The sequence below is a fragment of the Toxorhynchites rutilus genome, chromosome 2, assembly GCF_029784135.1.
Source record: "Toxorhynchites rutilus septentrionalis strain SRP chromosome 2, ASM2978413v1, whole genome shotgun sequence".
NCBI lineage: Eukaryota > Metazoa > Arthropoda > Insecta > Diptera > Culicidae > Toxorhynchites > Toxorhynchites rutilus.
In genome coordinates, this window is record NC_073745.1 from 53,580,459 (window position 1) to 53,599,187 (window position 18,729).

Genomic DNA, 18,729 nt, shown 5'->3' on the forward strand with positions numbered 1-18,729 from the left:
GTGTATGTGTTTGGGGGTGTGTGTGAATATATGTATTTTTTGCATTCAAAGTGTACCATAAAGCGAATAATACGACAAAAATAAATACATGGAAATAGGGGAAACAAGTTTGGTGTGAATAGTAAACGAAAAAAGGGAGAGTAACAGGGAGAAAACCACGTGGAGAAAGAAAAATCGTGCGGAAAAGTGCATTATTACGTTCGTGTACAGAAAGCGACGAGAAGAGCGAAGTCCAATAAATTATCGGCGTGATTTGGGGAGGCTTTGCGAGAAGAAAAAAAAAGCAGTGAGCAGTGAGTGTGTGTCGTATTTCTTTCCGTTTTGTGTGTACATCACCAGCGGGGCACTCGCAATCACAGTCGGTGTTGTTGGGTTGGTGGAATTCTTGGCAACAGCAGTTCTGTCCGCTTGCTGCCGCCGCCTCCTCCTTCTGCTCCTCCACTGTCTACCAGACGTCGCCGGCTGACAGAGGAAGCGAATCTGTGCACACGCTATTATAACAAAACACCAACACAACCAGAACGCACGGCATTCGACGACATGGAAGCGGTCGCTAAACACGATTTTAACGCCACGGCCGACGATGAGCTGAGCTTCCGGAAGAACCAGGTCCTAAAGGTGAGTGAGAGTGCCTTGTAATAATTTCACACTACAGTTACGATGTTGCACCGTCGTCTGGGGAGTTTGCACGACGAACTGTGCCCGGCTAATGGAATTATATATCATCGCTTCCTTGACGGGGTCGGAGTGGAATGCGCCGGGTCCTCCGACGAGAGTGAACTTCCGGCAATTAGGTGGAAGAATTTCATTTTGCCATTGCTTAATTTGTTAACCCCGAGTGGGGACAACTTGAATGGTTATTGGAAAATACTTCTTATCGGGATTTTCGTGTCAATAGCGGAAGTTTGCTTCCAAATTTCAGTCCAGCAAACTTTTTTTCACACTCAAAATTTGTGTAAATTTTGACCTAAATTATGGATGATCAAAATAAACCAGTCATAAATGAGAAAATCTCAGCTTCTATCGAAAAGCTTGGACTGAAATTTGGTCCAGTTGAACGAACGAACATCGAAGAAGGTGGACGACCAACTTGAAGATAGAGGGATACCATCTGTCCTGATTTTGCAGGACGAGTCCTGATTTTGAGATACTTTTGGGGTGTTCTGATTTATTTTAGTGTTTGTCCTGATTTTCATGAGAAATTCAATTTTGTTGCAGAATCGTATTTTTTCCAGTGAGTTTTGTTTTTGAGTAAGTCCTTTTTTATTGAAAACTAAATTTTGGGAGCGTATAAAGAGTAGCAATTGCATCGTCCACAAGATCTTTTAATTATTGACTTGGGACTACGTCTAACCGGAATATATGGAGGGTAAAATGAAAACCTAAACACAGAACATGCAGGAAAAAATGAAAGATTTCGAATGCTTATAGCTCGAACATTTCGTACTGGATAGGAGAGATGATTGCATCACTTGATAGGGAATATTTCTACGCATCTATCGCAACTAACAAAATGTTGTTTTTCATTAGATAAACAATTGAATAACTGTAAAATATTATGCGTTATCTAAACGCCCTAACTGCATCGTTTTGATTGGCCCGATTTACGGTTTCCCTAACACAGCCATCAAAACCAAGCAGCCTTGGGGAAATCGGTATTTCAAATTCATGCAAGTCGGGGGTATTTTTGTTCCGACTGGAATGTGTTTCCCTAACACAGACTTCAAAACCGAGGTTTCTGGGGAAATCGGCTCTGCAAATAAATGCAAACTGCGAGTACTTTTGTCCTCGCTTGCCTTTGTGCAGAGTGGAATATGTCTGTCCTAACATGATCTAACAGTGCTAACAGTGCTCCCGTGGTCGAGTGGTTAGCGTCATAACTAACATGCCGGGTGTTCGGGTTCGATTCCCGTTCTGGTCGGGGGAATTTTTCGTCATAGAAATTTCCTCCGACTTGCACTGTGATCACGCGTATTCTAGAGCTTGCCACTCAGAATGCATTCAAGGCGTGTTATTTGGCATAGAAATCTCAACTAAGTACTAATAAAAAATGACGCAAGTAATACTACGTTGAGACGGCGAAGTTCCTCTAGGAACGTTAGTGCCATTGAAGAAGAAGAAGAAGAAGAACATGATCTTCTAAACTTAGGAACCTGGGAATATCGTGCAGCCACTAGAAGCGAATGAACTTCCCAGTTTCAAGCAAATTCGAGATTCGAGAAGTATGTACACTTTTGGGATGTAAACTTCAGAGGGAAATGTAAAATAAAATAATCGTTTGATAATTTTTTTTGTCTTTATTGGAAAGATTTTCAGCCTTAGGCTGGTTCATCAAACGTTTGATAATTCTTCCGTACATATATTTTGTTCTAGTCATCATACCAAACGTAAAAGGTCCGTCATTAAATTTACTTGTAACGAAGAACAATCAATCACAATAAATGAATTGACTTTACACGGCATTTGTTCATTTTTTTCACTCACAGAGCAAATATATTGAACTCAATTGAATTTGGAAACTGTTTCATTCAATCAAGAATTTAATCAATACATCATTCGTTATTGCTACGCTAAGGTAGTTCCACGTGAACCTTGCGGTTATATCATAGATATAACCCACTCATTTTTTTCATTCAAAGCATTCGTTTCACCCGCCACGGTGTTTTTGTTTTGTCTCGATTGACTCAATTTAGAATGATTTTGTCTAAACGAAAGTTTCATTTTACCAACGAATTGCAAAGGAAGTATCAACAACGAGTTGCAGAAGTTTGAAATGAACAATGAACAATTACAGGTAAATCCGATTGGGAAAAGCTTATTACATTGCCTGGATAATCTATTGACATCAACTTCCAAATCCATGCTGAACTATGTGGTGCAGAAATCAAATCCATTCGCCAAGAAAATTTGGGCTGCAGATGAACCTCTGGCGTTTCATACCCATGGCTTGTGCTTCGGTACCATTGCGCATGATGTTAGATGATTCTGAAACCGTAAAAAAAAAATCACAGGAGGGTTATGTCCGATACACGATCGAATAGTTGACGTAGGATTCCGTTAGACTATCTGTTGATTTTGGATATGTTTGAAGAATTACATCATTAAACTCTTTGATAATGATTTGGTGGCTCTGAAAAGGGCCGTTTTGTTTGGTTGTTGGGTATTGTATGTTAACTTCACCAGTGGTGCGTATCAGATAAAAGATACCGAAGTGGAACGAGATATCCATAGACGGGATGCCTCCTGTGATATGTATGAATGAAATAAAGAAAAAAAAAACACTCCAATATAATAAAAGATAATTACCAATACCGAATACAATTATCATTTTTTCTCATCAGTTACTCTAATATAGAGAAAACATATTTGAAATGGAAAAGGTAATTTTTTTTTAAATTTTTAATTTTTGAGTATTTATTCAACCCAATGCGAATTTTAATTGGACTAACAAAACCTAATACTATATGTAGAGGATATGAGAAATCACATTTTCGAATATTTCTTCACTTTTCCAATTTTTTTTCGCCGTATAAACTTCCCTTGGGTGAAAATGAACACAAAAAACAGACAGATTAAACCAAACGACCCGTTCTCGAGCGGGAACACACCTGGTTTTGAATTTTAGGAAATTAAAATAAATCGTTTCATATATCAAGTCATTTTTAACACAACTGCTACCATATAAAATTTTACACTTTCACTTGTGCTAAATTTTTCACAATAAACGATCGGTCATTGATATGAAATTTCATGAAGCAACCCCCGACTTGCATATATTTGCAATGCCGATTTCCCCCAGGCAGCTTGGTTTTGATGTTTCTGTTAGGGAATACATTTCGGTAGGAACAAAAGCTACCCCTATTTTATTGTATTTGCAATACCAATTTCCCCAGGCAGCTTGGTTTTGATGTCTCTGTTAGAGACCCGCCGCATGTGTCGTCAATTTCGACCAATCAGAAGTGGGTAGTTCCATTAGGATAGGGAATGAGATTTTTCAATTGTTCGATAGTTAGTTTCATGACGTATATTATTTTCTTCAATATAAAAAATTGTTATGGAGTGCCAAAATCGATAGACGCAAAATTGTCATCAATCCGTCATGAAATGACTGAGCAATAAGCGTTTGAAATTGGACAATTTTCACGATGTAATCGATTTTGGATTTTCAATTTGTACCCCAATATGTTCCCGAAAGACGTAATCCTACGTCAAAACTCCTGTACTCATAAGAAGACAGTAGCCATCATCCCCGGAATATTTTTACCGTATGGATCGTCCAAGAAATATGTGAATAAAATAAATTTGACGTGTTTTTGTATATTTCAAAAAATCACAATGGTTGATCATGATTGTAACTGTGGCAGGTGTCCTGATCTTTAACTCCGACCAGATGACGACTCCATTTTACACATTTTCTCTTGAAGTAAGTACTAATCAACATCGAAAGCTTCACGAAGATTTATTGAAAGATGTTTTAGAAGAATTTGTTGTTTTTTGGCTTCCGACCAACCTTGCCTTGAAGCATAAACTAGCGAAAAACGATGTTTGGATAATAATTCGAGAGAGATTACGATATAGAGAATATTTCACCATATCAAAGAGACAGCATAATTTCGCTGGTTTACATTACATATTCATATTTGGGAAACCAACGTTGAAACTAATTTGAGCCCTTATAAATCTTTGCAGGCTGAGCGAAATACGAAATGAGCGAAATGAGAGAAATAAAAATGAGTTTTGATGGGGGACCACGGTACCTTGCTTAGTAGCAGAAATAGGGAAGAGGACATAATTTACGCTGGATTTTTTCAAAAAGGGATCGATTTCTGCACTGGAGATTTTGTTGAACCGCTGGTTTGCACAGAAAAGAATCATGCTGGTTTGTACACCAACGTTACGTTAATATCCTTGCCGGTTGAGGGAAATGGTATGACAAACAATTCATTCAAAAGATGAAAAGCGTATGGGTGATGTTGGTTACATACATGTCAAATAACTCAAAACATGCTTTGAATATCACAAAAACACAACAATATATATCAATCATGATTGTTCGATGGGCTATTAATAAGAAAAAATATAGGAGGTTATGTCCAAGATACGACCGCATTGTTGACCTAGAACTACGTTGTTGTTTTATATAAGCCGCTTGTTTATAACTTCGGACGCTATTCCGGTGGCCTTTTTTGCAATTGACATAAACTCGGCTACAGTCGATTGTATACTGTACAGCATATCAAGCAAATGTTAGGGAATTTCTGATTCGATTGGTATGTAAATCGCCAAAATCCGTTCGCGGCAAAAATAGTTATTAACGTTATCTTTGTTTCATAAAATCGTGACATGTTTTCTGATTTGGCCCCCCTAATGGAAGACGTAGTTCTACGTCAAAAAACCTTTCACCCCAGAATGCATCCGCAGAACATACACTGAAGAAGCTCTCGTTCGCACTTGCTTGGCCTTATCGAATATCTTTCAAAATATTAATTCATTGAGAATTGATTCAGACGTAACATCACACAAATGATTACTAAGCCTACGGTAGTCCCAAATTAACTTTGCGGTTGTATCACAGGTATAACCGGAGATGCCAACCTTCCTGATTTTTCAGGATTTCCCAGACTTTTTGGCACGCTCCCTGATATCCTGACGAAAACTCAAACTCTGCGAGGATAGAATATTTAAGCTGTGTGAAAAATGGCGAAAGATTCTGAAACAGAACTATGGATATAAATAAATTGCTTTGATTGAAAATGATGTTTTTATTCTCCCAAAAATCGACATTAACTTTTCGGACAACCCAATATGAGCTATCCTGATTTATCCTGATTTTGATTTTCATTCTTCCTGATTTTTAAAAATTATCGTTGGCAACCCTGGGGATAACCCACCCCTAGTTCTTGCCTATGGTCAATATTTTCAGTTGGCTATTATGTTAGAATGATATTTTTTTCATATTCAAATGGAAGAAACTTCGAGCAAACCGGAGAAAACAGAATTATCTTTTGATAAAAAATAAATAACAATGATTTCAACTTGTCTTCGTTTATTGGAATTAATAGTCATATCAAACATGCTTATTCATATTCAAATTGTAAAAAAAAGATTAATTCAGTGAAAATATTTCGTTGCGTCTGCTGCATCTGAAACCTGCTGATGAACACAAGTCATCCTTCGCTCTAAACCGACCCTAATATTCATGGTGCCATTTTCTGGTAAACTAGAATCCATCGTCTATAACGTAGTTTTCCAACCATTTAATATTTGAATAGTTTTTTATATTCCGATTCATTACAGGCATGCATTCAAAATGTCTTTCAAATTTGAATCGGGTTCGAATTCCTAATGTTGGATCCCATAACCAGACTTTGTTCCAGACTCAGGTTGAAGTTACTGTATTCTAGTGTTTTAAAACCCAGAAAATTCAGATTTGTATTCAAAGGACAGGTAGCAAGTTCAGGTGGCAGGTACTGGTTCCAGACTTAAACTACATACTAGAAGTTCAAATTAAAAAAAAAAAAAAAGCTTGACCCTAGTTGAAATATATGGATCTTATCTTTGAACAATCTAAAATCTGGATTGTAGATTTTGGATTTCCGATTCTAGGTTTCGGATTTCCGATTCTAGGTTTCGGATTTCAAACTCCAGATCCAGATTCAAGGCACTGTATTAAGCTGCATTTTAACTTCTTCTTCTTCTTCAATGGCACTAACGTTCCTAGAGGAACTTCGCCGTCTCAACGTAGTATTACTTGCGTCATTTTTATTAGTACTTAGTTGAGATTTCTATGCCAAATAACACGCCTTGAATGCATTCTGAGTGGCAAGCTCTAGAATACGCGTGATCACAGTGCAAGTCGGAGGAAATTTCTTTGACGAAAAAATCCCCCGACCAGAACGGGAATCGAACCCGAACACCCGGCATGTTAGTTATGACGCTAACCACTCGACCAAGGGAGCACGCATTTTAACTTGGATTACGTATTAATGAGTGTTAGATATGAAATCCCAGGTTCAAATCGCGTCGTAGTAATCTCATATTTGGTTTCCTCGTTTTTTGGAAATAGATCAGTTCTCAGAGACATACAAGTATTTTATGTATTACATACTGGGATTTTCATATATTTTCGTACGATTTTTAGATTTTAAATGGGGAAATCGCGTTTGCTTTCATACACGTATTCCTGGGGAAAATTTTCATTTGTCGTAGATCCAATCTCAAATTTCGAACTATTGAAATGCTGCACATATAATTACTATTCTCTGCTAACTGCACCGCGATGAACATAAAGCAACAATCTCGTTTTTATGTTGTAATCACTTAAATTTTAAATTGGATTAATTTTCATCTTCTGTGTCGGAACTATTATAGACTCGCAGTATTTTTACAATTTTTTCTAAAATTTCTGCCTTCTGTAAGAACATTGAACAAAATTAAGCATTGGGTGTTATTGAATTTTGGTCACAAGATATTCGCAAAAAAAAGGTGCGGATTTTTAATCACGACACAGTTAAGAAATATTCAAATTTTGAGCAAATATAACATGATTTTGTAGATGTCTGTGTAGATGTTGTACATGAATGCCTTCTAATCCTATTGGAACGGTACTGTTTTATGCTATGCATTTTTTTTAGTAGTTGATGTTATCCTCGTAAATGCTTGAGTGTCTGGATTTCGTTTCAGTAGTTTCAGTCATATTCCTAGCCAGTTTGATGATTGACTGAAGTGATTAAAATTTCACTTGCTATATTTTCAAGAAATTTGATCACCTTTTCTTATTAAACTGAACTGTGAACTTGAACAATAAATCAGAGGTGTCTCGCCTGTTCAAAATGTTCATAAGACAGGTACACAGTCTCAGAAAAAAAAACATTTTTATTATTATTTCACATTTGTAGCATGGATTAGGAATGATCGACGGTAATGTATTTGTAATTTCCATTCTTTTCTGTTTTTGGGGGAAACTTCTTGACCATGAAGAATGTAATCAACGCAACCTGCACGAAACACAACACTACGAAATAAGCAGTAATGACTACTGGATTCAAACCTTTCATCTGAACCCGCCATCATTCAAACACTTTACTGCATCTTCGAGTGCCAGGTCAGCTATGTATGAAGCGATCACTACTACCAAAGCATTGCCTTGCGTAGAAATTATATTTGAGGTTCAAAGTTTTCTGCTGAGCGAAACCGATGGAAACGATAGAAAACACACACTCCATCGTTGATTGAAAAGGTAGCTCACTTGATCACTGCTTCAAATGAAGTTTCAGAACTGTTATTCTCTGCAATTCAATGGAATGAAGCCCATGAAAATGTTTGATCTCCAATGATCTTGCATTAATTCGTCGTCGTTTATGTTGAAAAATAGTCTGCGCTTAGAAACTGAGTCACCGATTCTGAAATCCGTTGAACCTTTTCCAATTATACTTCACGGAGGTGCTTAGGGCCAATATTTCAACACCTAATAGTTTGGAATAATTTTCTTCTAATATTAACTCTTCGCTCCCTTCAAAATCTGATTATACTTTGATTCTGAATCTCTGCTCACTTCAAAAACAGCATACATCGGAAACATAGATCCGTAGAAATGATACCAAATTCCGAAGATTTGGCCCACAGATTCGTATTTCCGTGAAACTCAAACAATTCCGTAGATCTGTGGATAGTTTTGTAGTCTATCTGGGAGTTCAGGGTTCACTATGATTGTTTGAAATTACTTCAATGCAGAGTACGATTGAATAATAGTTTTCTGTGCCCTGAAACTCAGAAACAGTTCTGTAGACGGTTTTTTTATTAAATCGTTTATTTTTACAGGCTCAGTTACATAAGTTTAAAGGAGCCAAACTTCTATCTGTATTGTTACAAGTATATATAAACATTTTTCATTAATTCTAATGTTAATGAAGTAGAGAACCGATTACTCGCGGTTTGCTCGAGTTTAGAAGGGTGACATTTTTTTCAGGAAAAGGAAGGGATATAAGGATATGTTGACAACGTTCACACTCACATTCGCACTCACATTCATCATACTCGATTCTTAAGCCTATATTATATCTAATATGTATTTACATTTCACCTCATTCTATTTTTAGTAAGAAGGGATTTGATTTCTCGCGAAGAAAAAGGAAAAGGAGAATATAAGGATATAAGGACAATCACACACGAAGATCGATAGCTTTTAGGAAGACATATATTTGAGACATGTAATCAAGGTCTAACCGAGCCAACACATTTCTCACCGGCACATTGGGCTGCCTTCCTCTAGCCCGAAGAGAGTTTTCTAAATTCGATCTGGCAACAAGATACTCCTCGCACGACCAAATAACGTGTTCGATGTCGTGGTAACCTTGGCCACAAGCACAGATATTGCCATCGGCAAAATTAAAACGAAAGAGTAGCGCGTCTAATGAACAGTGATTGGACATAAGTCGAGAGAAGGTGCGAATAAAGGCCCGACTCAAGTCCAGACTTTTGAACCATGGTTTGAGGCTAACCTTAGGGATAATCGAGTGAAACCACCGGCCCAATTCATCTTCGTTCCACTTATGTTTCCAGTTAGCGATGGTATTTTTGCGGACTAAAGAATAAAATTCATTGAAGGCGATTTGACGCTGATAAATATCGCCTTTAATTGCACCTAGCTTTGCTAATGAGTCAGCTCTCTCATTACCCGGAATTGAGCAATGTGAAGGGACCCAGCCAAAGGTAATGACATAACAGCGTCTGGATAAAGCACTCAAAATTTCTCGTATTCTCTCAAGGATGTACGGCGAGTGCTTTTCCGGCCTCACTGAACGGATAGCTTCGACATAGCTAAGACTATCCGTTACAATGTAATAGTGTTCAACAGGTCGTGAGGCGACGCTGTCCAGCGCCCAATGTATTGCTGCCAATTCAGCAATATACACTGAGCAAGGATTCTGAAGACTGTGGGAGGTACTAGAAAATTCGTTGAACACTCCAAATCCTGTGGACTCATTCATAGAGGACCCATCAGTATAGTACATATTATCACAATTGATACGCCCATACTTTGCATTGAAGATCGTAGGAACGATCCCCGATCGATGATAATCTGGAATTCCATGGATTTTCTCCTTCATGAACAGATCAAAATGTACAGAGGAACTGATGTAGTCAGGAAAACAAACACGGTTGGGAGTATACGAAGAAGGATCAACCTGCATAGAGATGAATTCATGATATGAGCTAATGAATCCAGAATGAAAATTTAGCTCGATAAACTGCTCAAAATTTCCGATCACCAATGGGTTAATAACCTTACACCGTATGAGGAACCGAAGAGATAATAAATTGAAGCGATCTTTTAGTGGGAGTACGCCTGCCAAAACCTCGAGACTCATGGTATGCGTTGAGGGTATACATCCCAACGCAATACGGAGACAAAGATACTGAATTCGCTCGAGTTTAATGAGGTGTGTTTTGGCAACTGATTGAAAACAGAAACTGCCATACTCCATCACTGAGAGAATAGTTGTTCGATACAACATTATAAGATCTTATGGATGGGCTCCCCACCAGGTGCCGGTAATTGTACGGAGAAAGTTTATTCTTTGGTGACATTTTTTACTCAGATACCTAATATGGGCCCCCAAAGTACATTTGGAGTCGAACCAGACCCCAAGATACTTGAATGACATAGCATGAGTGATCGGTTTACCCAAAAGTTGAAGCTTTGGTTTTGTTGGTCTATGCTTCCTAGAAAAAACCACCATCTCTGTTTTCTCCGTGGAGAATTCGATCCCTAGCCCAATGGCCCAGGTTGAAAAATTGTTCAAAGTATCTTGTAAGGATCCTTGCAGGTCGGATTCGTTTGATCCTACGACAGACACCACTCCATCATCTGCAAGTTGTCTTAGGTTGCAATTTTGTGTAAGGCAATTGTCAATATCGCTTACATAGAAGTTGTAAAAAAGGGGGCTTAAACATGAGCCCTGGGGGAGTCCCCTGTAGGAGATCCGACTTACTGTCGAATCCCCATGAGAAAAATTCAAATGTTTCTCACAAAGCAAGTTATATAACATATTATTCAATAGAGGCGGCAGACCCCGAGAATGGAGTTTGTCTGACAGGACCTCTATTGAAACTGAATCAAAGACCCCCTTTATGTCCAAGAATACTGAAGCCATTTGTTTTTTTTTCGGCGTAAGCCTTCTGTAGACGGTTGTCAAAATAGATTCGGTGACGAGCGTTGAATTTTCCAATACCGTTTTGTCTCATATTCCGAACAGTCGCAAATTCCGAACACTTAATTTTTAAACGTTAATTAACTATACTTCAATGTTATAAATGATTGAATAATAAAGGCCCAGACATTCTTAGGGGTATTGGCTACATTTTAACATCATTCACAGGTATCGATACAGCTTATAATTTCTAATATTTATCATTTGCAAAAAAGTGACAGTCAAAACCAAAGATTTTTTTTTTTTTCTATCTGTATTATAGTGATTTTCAACTCATTTGGCTGGTTCGTCACTTTTTACTTCCATTTTTGGAAGAATGTTGGGAGTGAGAATTGAACTCATGACCTTTAGCGTGAGAGGCATGGATGTTACCACTACGCCAGATCGCCTCCAAAACCAAAGATAAAATGTTTGCGTTAGCAAATTCCGTAAAAAACAAGCATCGTTAATTTTTCAATGTTTGTGCTTGTTTCAACTATTTTGTTTGTCTTTTTCCATGTTAAGTGCTAGAAAAGGTATGAATCTACAATAAATGGATGAAAACAATGATATTTTTTGAAGAAATACACATTAAAATTAGGATTGATGTAGTGTTCGGAATTTAAATCAAGTTTCGACGCATGATTCAAATTCCGAACACTTCATTTTAAATGTAAATTTACTGAACTTCAATGTTATAAATAATTGAATAATGAAAGCCTTAACATTCTTCTGGTTATAGGCTTCAATTTACATCATTTATAGGTATCGATGCAGCCTATAATTTATAATATCAAGCATTTGCAAAAAAGTGACAATCAAAAGCAACGATAAAATGTTTGCGTTAGCAAATTTCGTAAAAAACAAGCATCGTTAATTTTTCAGTTTTTGTAGTTTTTTTCAACTATTTTGATTGCTGTTTTCATGTTAAGTGCTAGAAACGGTAAGAATCTACAATAAGTGGATGACATAAAATTATATTTTATACATAAATCTTAATTAAAATTAGTGTTCGGAATATGAATGAAGTTTCTACGCAGGATTCAATTGAAAACTTCATTTTGAAATGTGAATTTACTATACTTTAATGTTATAAATAATTTAATATTCAAAACCCTGACATTCTTTAGGTTATAGGCTTCATTTCAACGTCATTTACAGGTATCGATACCTATATAACGCCCTTGGTCCCGAAACCATGTAAACTATTAGAAACAAATACAATCAATTGTTACAAAAACAAAATCCATTTTTTTTATTGCGAGCATAACATTTTTCCAAAAAAGACTGGCTAATTGACTTTAATTTGATATATTGATCATATGAATTGGTCCAGTAGTTTAAAAGTTATGATTTTTTTTTAAATGCATTTTTGCTGTTCGGAATTTGAGACAAAAGCGTTCGGAATATGAGTCAGTGACAAAAATGGTGTTTGGAATGGAATTTGAGACAAATGTGATTAGTGTAATTCTAAGTTTTTCACACTGTTTAAATGCCATCAAAGCTTAAGGTGAAGGTGGAAGCTAGCCACAATGGCGCTCATTTCTTTCATCTCCCTCCCTCACCTCTCGCCCGAAAATCAATAATTTTGCGAAACAGTGTGAAAATGATCGTTTTCGCACACTTCCCATCAAGTAATATCAACCAAACTCTAATCGATTGCTCACAAGATATTAAACTTTCATCTGTTGTCGCACTGTATAGTGAAAAACGTCGGAAAACTCGAGCTAGTGCTCTGAAAGTTAAATTTTCATTTTTCAATCTTCGGCAATGGTTTTGTCTGTATTGGTGAAAGCATCGCTATTTTTTCGACACTGATGCCAGACAACATCATCGAAACAGCTATAAAAACCACTCAATAAAATGTAACTCCTGAGTCATAGCGTTTCATGTCATTAAAATCAATAGAATAAAATTGTGTTGATATCAATACAATTATTATTTCTACTTTAATGGGTCTATTATGTAAGTGTTAGCAACATTAACATTGGGTAAGAAAATTGTATTGCAGAGCTCGGAACACTGCCACGGCTGCCTATGCTTTCAAAAACAGTGAACGGAAAAGTATTACAGTATAATCCGTTTAGTATGACGTCGTTTATATTGACAAACCGCTTATTATGACGTAACTACAAACGAACTTTGGTTTTCATTTCAAATTCTTTGTAAGAAACAAAACGCTTTGTATGACGTCCGCTTATTATGACGCGTTTATCGATTCCTTTCGATGTCATAAACGGATTCCACTGTACATTTGATCAAAATGCCTCGGCCAACGAAGAAAAGGGTTAAGGCTCTCCAACGTGAATATGTGAAAACAATACGATCAACGAAGGAAAGTATTGAGGAATCTTCAACATCGAGTTACTATGCGGAAGAACTTGTTAATACCAAAAGGGCCCCAATTCGCATGTGTTATAAATTTGCTCATGTTACGCTCGCGTATAATCAGAAATTTACGTCATATGTAAATGCACCTTCTATATATATATATTTATATTTGCAATTGTTCATCGGAACATATCGTTCATACAATTTACATTAGTATTGAATTGTTTTTTTTATCAAATTTATTCTAAGACACGTGTCAATGTAGCGCCACATAGTCTGTAAGTAAATTGATCTATTTACGTGTGCTTTGCTCTTCTCTCACAAACACTATTACCCCATTTTTACACGTGGGTTTACCTATACTACTACAATGGCTAGCTTCCACTTTCACCTTAAGTGTTCGGAGATTGAGACCAAACGGTACAAGGGGGGTAAAATGAAAACCTAAACACAGAACATGCGGAAAAAATGAGAGATTTCGAATACTTATAACTCGAACATTTCTTAATATTTCTATTCGCATCTATCACAATTACTAGAATGTTAATTTTTCCTGAGATAAGCAATTGAATAACTGTAAGATGTCAAGCGCTATTTGAACGCCCTAACTGTCCCGTTTTTTTTGGCTCGATTTCCTGGGGAACACAGCCATCTTGGGGAAATTGGTATTGCAGATACATGAAAGTTGGGGGATTTTTCGCTCCCACCGACATGTGTTCCCGAACACAGCCATCAAAACCAAGGTGCCTTACATTACATGGAGTTTGTACAAATTACTTTACTTACACAGCAAATGTGTTTAATTCAATTGAATTTGAAAACTGTTTCATTCAATCAATACAAACAAATAATCACTAAGTCAACGGTATTCCCACGTCAACCTTGCGGTTATATCATAGATATAACCCACCCATTTTTTCTGAATGAAAAAAAAGAAACAACATATTATTCACCACTGAAGGAGGTTAACCTTTAAAACCAAACTATCTACTGTCAAGACATTTCAGAGAGGCAAAGACCTCTGTATTGTCAGTTTGTATTGGCCTCCGAGAGCTGCGGTTAGCCGCAAGCAACTTGTTGACATGTGCTCACTCCTTCCTGAGCCACGATTGATCTTGGGAGACTTCAACTCTCACGGAACTGCCTGGGGGGAACAGTACGACGACAATCGTTCATCGTTGATATATGACCTTTGTAACAGCTTCAATATGACCGTTTTGAATACTGGGGAAACAACACGTGTACCTAAACCTCCTGCTAACCCAAGTGCTCTTGACCTCTCGCTTTGCTCGAATTCACTATCGTTAGATTGCAAGTGGAATGTAATCCAGGACCCCAACGGTACTGATCACTTGCCAATCAAAATTTCCATCACCATTAGGTCGAATTCTTCTGAATCTATAAACATGGCATATGACCTCACAAGACACATTGACTGGAAAAAATATGCGGACGCGATTGCTCTAGCCATCAATTCCAGAGATGGTTTGCCTCCATTGGAGGAGTATAACTTCATTTCTCGTTTGATCTATGACAGCGCGGTTCGCGCTCAAATGAAACCCATCCCAGGCTCCACTATTCGTCGAAGGTCTCCCAATTCATGGTGGAATAGCCAATGTTCCAAGCTTTATCAGGATAAATCGAACGCATTTAAAGCTTTTCGAAAACGTGGAACCATTGAAAATTTTCAAACGTATTTGGACCTTGAAAATCAATTTAAAAACTTGATCAAAGGGAAAAAACGTGCTTATTGGCGAACTTTCGTGGGAGGTTTGTCACGAGAAACGTCAATGGAAAAATTATGGAAATTGGCTCGAAACATGAGAAATCGCTCTTCATCGAATGAAAGCGAAGAATATTCACATCGATGGATTTTTAAATTTGCACGGAAAGTTTGTCCCGATTCCGTTCCTGTGCAAAAAATTGTTCGAGATATACCACAAGATAGGTGCGATCTTGATTTCGAGTTTTCGATGGTAGAATTCTCTCTTGCTCTCCTTTCTTGTAACAATTCGGCTCCAGGAACAGATAGAATTAAGTTCAACTTGTTGAAACACCTCCCTGATGTGGCGAAACATCGCTTGTTGAATTTATTCAATCGGTTTCTGGAGCATAATGTTGTTCCAGATGATTGGAGACAAGTGCGAATTATAGCTATTCAAAAACCCGGAAAACCCGCGTCCGACTTCAATTCGTACCGCCCAATAACAATGCTGTCTTGTATACGGAAATTGTTGGAGAAAATGATCTTGTTTCGCCTTGATCGATGGGTTGAAACGAATGGCCTACTCTGTATCTGAGATATGGGTTCCGCAGGGGCAAGAGGACGAATGATTGTCTTGCGTTGCTTTCTTCAGAAATTCAAATGGCTTACGCCGAAAAAAAACAAATGGCTTCAGTATTCTTGGACATAAAGGGGGCCTTTGATTCTGTTTCAATAGAGGTTTTGTCAGACAAATTACACTCTCGGGGTCTGCCGCCTCTGTTGAATAATATGTTATATAACTTGCTTTGTGAGAAACATTTGAATTTTTCTCACGGAGATTCGGCAGTAAGTCGGGTCTCTTACATGGGCCTCCCTCAGGGCTCATGTTTAAGCCCCCTTTTGTACAACTTCTATGTAAGCGACATTGACAATTGCCTTACACAAAATTGCAGCTTAAGACAACTTGCAGATGATGGAGTAGTGTCTGTCGTAGGATCAAAAGAATCCGACCTGCAAGAACCCTTACAAGATACTTTGAACAATTTTTCAACCTGGGCCATTGGGCTAGGGATCGAATTCTCCACGGAGAAAACAGAGATGGTGGTTTTTTCTAGGAAGCATAGACCAACAAAACCAAAGCTTCAACTTTTGGGTAAACCGATCACTCATGCTATGTCATTCAAGTATCTTGGGGTCTGGTTTGACTCCAAATGTACTTGGGGGGCCCATATTAGGTATCTGAGTAAAAAATGCCAACAAAGAATAAACTTTCTCCGTACAATTACCGGCACTTGGTGGGGAGCCCATCCAGAAGATCTTATAATGTTGTATCGAACAACTATTCTCTCAGTGATGGAGTATGGCAGTTTCTGTTTTCAATCAGCTGCCAAAACACACCTCATTAAACTCGAGCGAATTCAGTATCTTTGTCTCCGTATCGCGTTGGGATGTATGCCCTCAACGCATACCATGAGTCTCGAGGTTTTGGCAGGCCTGCTCCCACTAAAAGATCGCTTCAATTTATTATCTCTTCGGTTCTTCATCCGGTGTAAGGTCATGAACCCATTGGTGATCGGAAATGTTGAGCAGCTGATCGGGCTAAATTTTCATTCTGGATTCATGACTTCATATCATGAATTCATCTCCATGCAGGTTGATCCTTCTTCGTATATTCCCAACCGTGTTTGTTTTCCTGACTACATCAATTCCTCTGTACATTTTGATCTGTTCATGAAGGAGAAAATCCATGGAATTCCAGATTATCATCGATCGGGGATCGTTCCTACGATCTTCAATGCAAAGTATGGGCGTATCAATTGTGATAATATGTACTATACTGATGGGTCCTCTATGAATGAGTCCACAGGATTTGGAGTGTTCAACGAATTTTCTAGTACCTCCCACAGTCTTCAGAATCCTTGCTCAGTGTATATTGCTGAATTGGCAGCAATACACTGGGCGCTGGACAGCGTCGCCTCACGACCTGTTGAACACTATTACATTGTAACGGATAGTCTTAGCTCTGTCGAAGCTATCCGTTCAGTGAGGCCGGAAAAGCACTCGCCGTACTTCCTTGAGAGAATACGAGAAATTTTGAGTGCTTTAACCAGACGCTGTTATGTCATTACCTTTGTCTGGGTACCTTCACATTGCTCAATTCCGGGTAATGAGAGGGCTGACTCATTGGCAAAGGTAGGTGCAATTGAAGGCGATATTTATCAGCGTCAAATCGCCTTCAATGAATTTTATTCTTTAGTCCGTAAAAATACCATCGTTAACTGGCAACGTAAGTGGAACGAAGATGAATTGGGTCGGTGGCTTCACTCGATTATCCCTAAGGCTAGCCTCAAACCATGGTTCAAAAGTCTGGACTTGAGTCGGGACTTTATTCGCACCTTCTCTCGACTCATGTCCAATCACTGTTCGTTAGACGCGCTACTCTTTCGTTTTAATCTTGTCGATAGCAATATCTGTGCTTGTGGCCAAGGTTACCACGGCATCGAACACCACGGCATGGTTGTACGAGGAGTATCTTGTTGCCAGATCGAATTTAGAAAACTCTCTTCGGGCTAGAGGAAGGCAGCCCAATGTGCCGGTGAGAGATGTGTTGGCTCGGTTAGACCTTGATTACATGTCCCAAATATACGTCTTCTTAAAAGTAATCGATCTTCGTGTGTGATTGTCCTTATATCCTTATATTCTCCTTTTCCTTTTTCTTCGCGAGAAATCAAATCCCTTCTTACTAAAAATAGAATGAGGTGAAATGTAAATACATATTAGATATAATATAGGCTTAAGAATCGAGTATGATGAATGTGAGTGCGAATGTGAGTGTGAACGTTGTCAACATATCCTTATATCCCTTCCTTTTCCTGAAAAAAATGTCACCCTTCTAAACTCGAGCAAACCGCGAGTAATCGGTTCTCTACTTCACTAACACTAGAATTAATGAAAAATGATTATATATACTTGTAACAATACAGATAGGAGTTTGGCTCCTTTAAACTTATGTAACTGAGCCTGTAAAAATAAACGATTTAATAAAAAAAAAGACATTTCAGAATCGATCGCCAAAAGCGCTACAGTAAATTATAGTGCCCCCAAATCATGATGAAACAGTATTTTCAAGAAGTTATAGGTTTTTTACAATTATATAATCAACAAGTAGAATCTCAAATCTTGCGAAGGGCGTCCTTGTGTAAAATTTTTTCTACCACAATATTCCCAATCCGAGAGCGTTTGATCGTAAATTGTTTTCGACAAGTTTGATAATACAGCAAACTACCGTCGTCGTTGTTGTCGTCGTCGCATCCTTATTTTATTGCGCCTCTTGTCGTGTTTTTAATAGCCGCCGCTCGTTCAATTTTCTCGACAGCACGCGCGCGCCTACAATCCCCAAGCAAAAGCACCCGAGCCTACCAAATTGAGTTAGATACCCTTATCACAAAATGTGGGACCCATTCCTCGTCCCACCGTGACAACATTTCCAAATAAATTAAA

General features: G+C 38.0%; 1 protein-coding gene across 4 annotated transcripts in view; it reads left to right on the forward strand.

The window, feature by feature from the left end:
• The window catches only part of LOC129765218 (growth factor receptor-bound protein 2), a 134,064-nt gene that overhangs the window by 17,939 nt on the left and 97,396 nt on the right, over window positions 1-18,729 (forward strand). For 3 of the 4 annotated variants that reach the window (XM_055765278.1, XM_055765281.1, XM_055765280.1), the window contains exon 2: window positions 52-618. In XM_055765278.1, coding sequence (XP_055621253.1) covers window positions 541-618 — 78 coding nt within the window. In that variant the 5' untranslated portion in view covers window positions 52-540. Of the gene's footprint in view, window position 1; window positions 619-18,729 lie in introns of all 4 variants that reach the window. The other variant, XM_055765279.1, reaches the window with a different exon arrangement.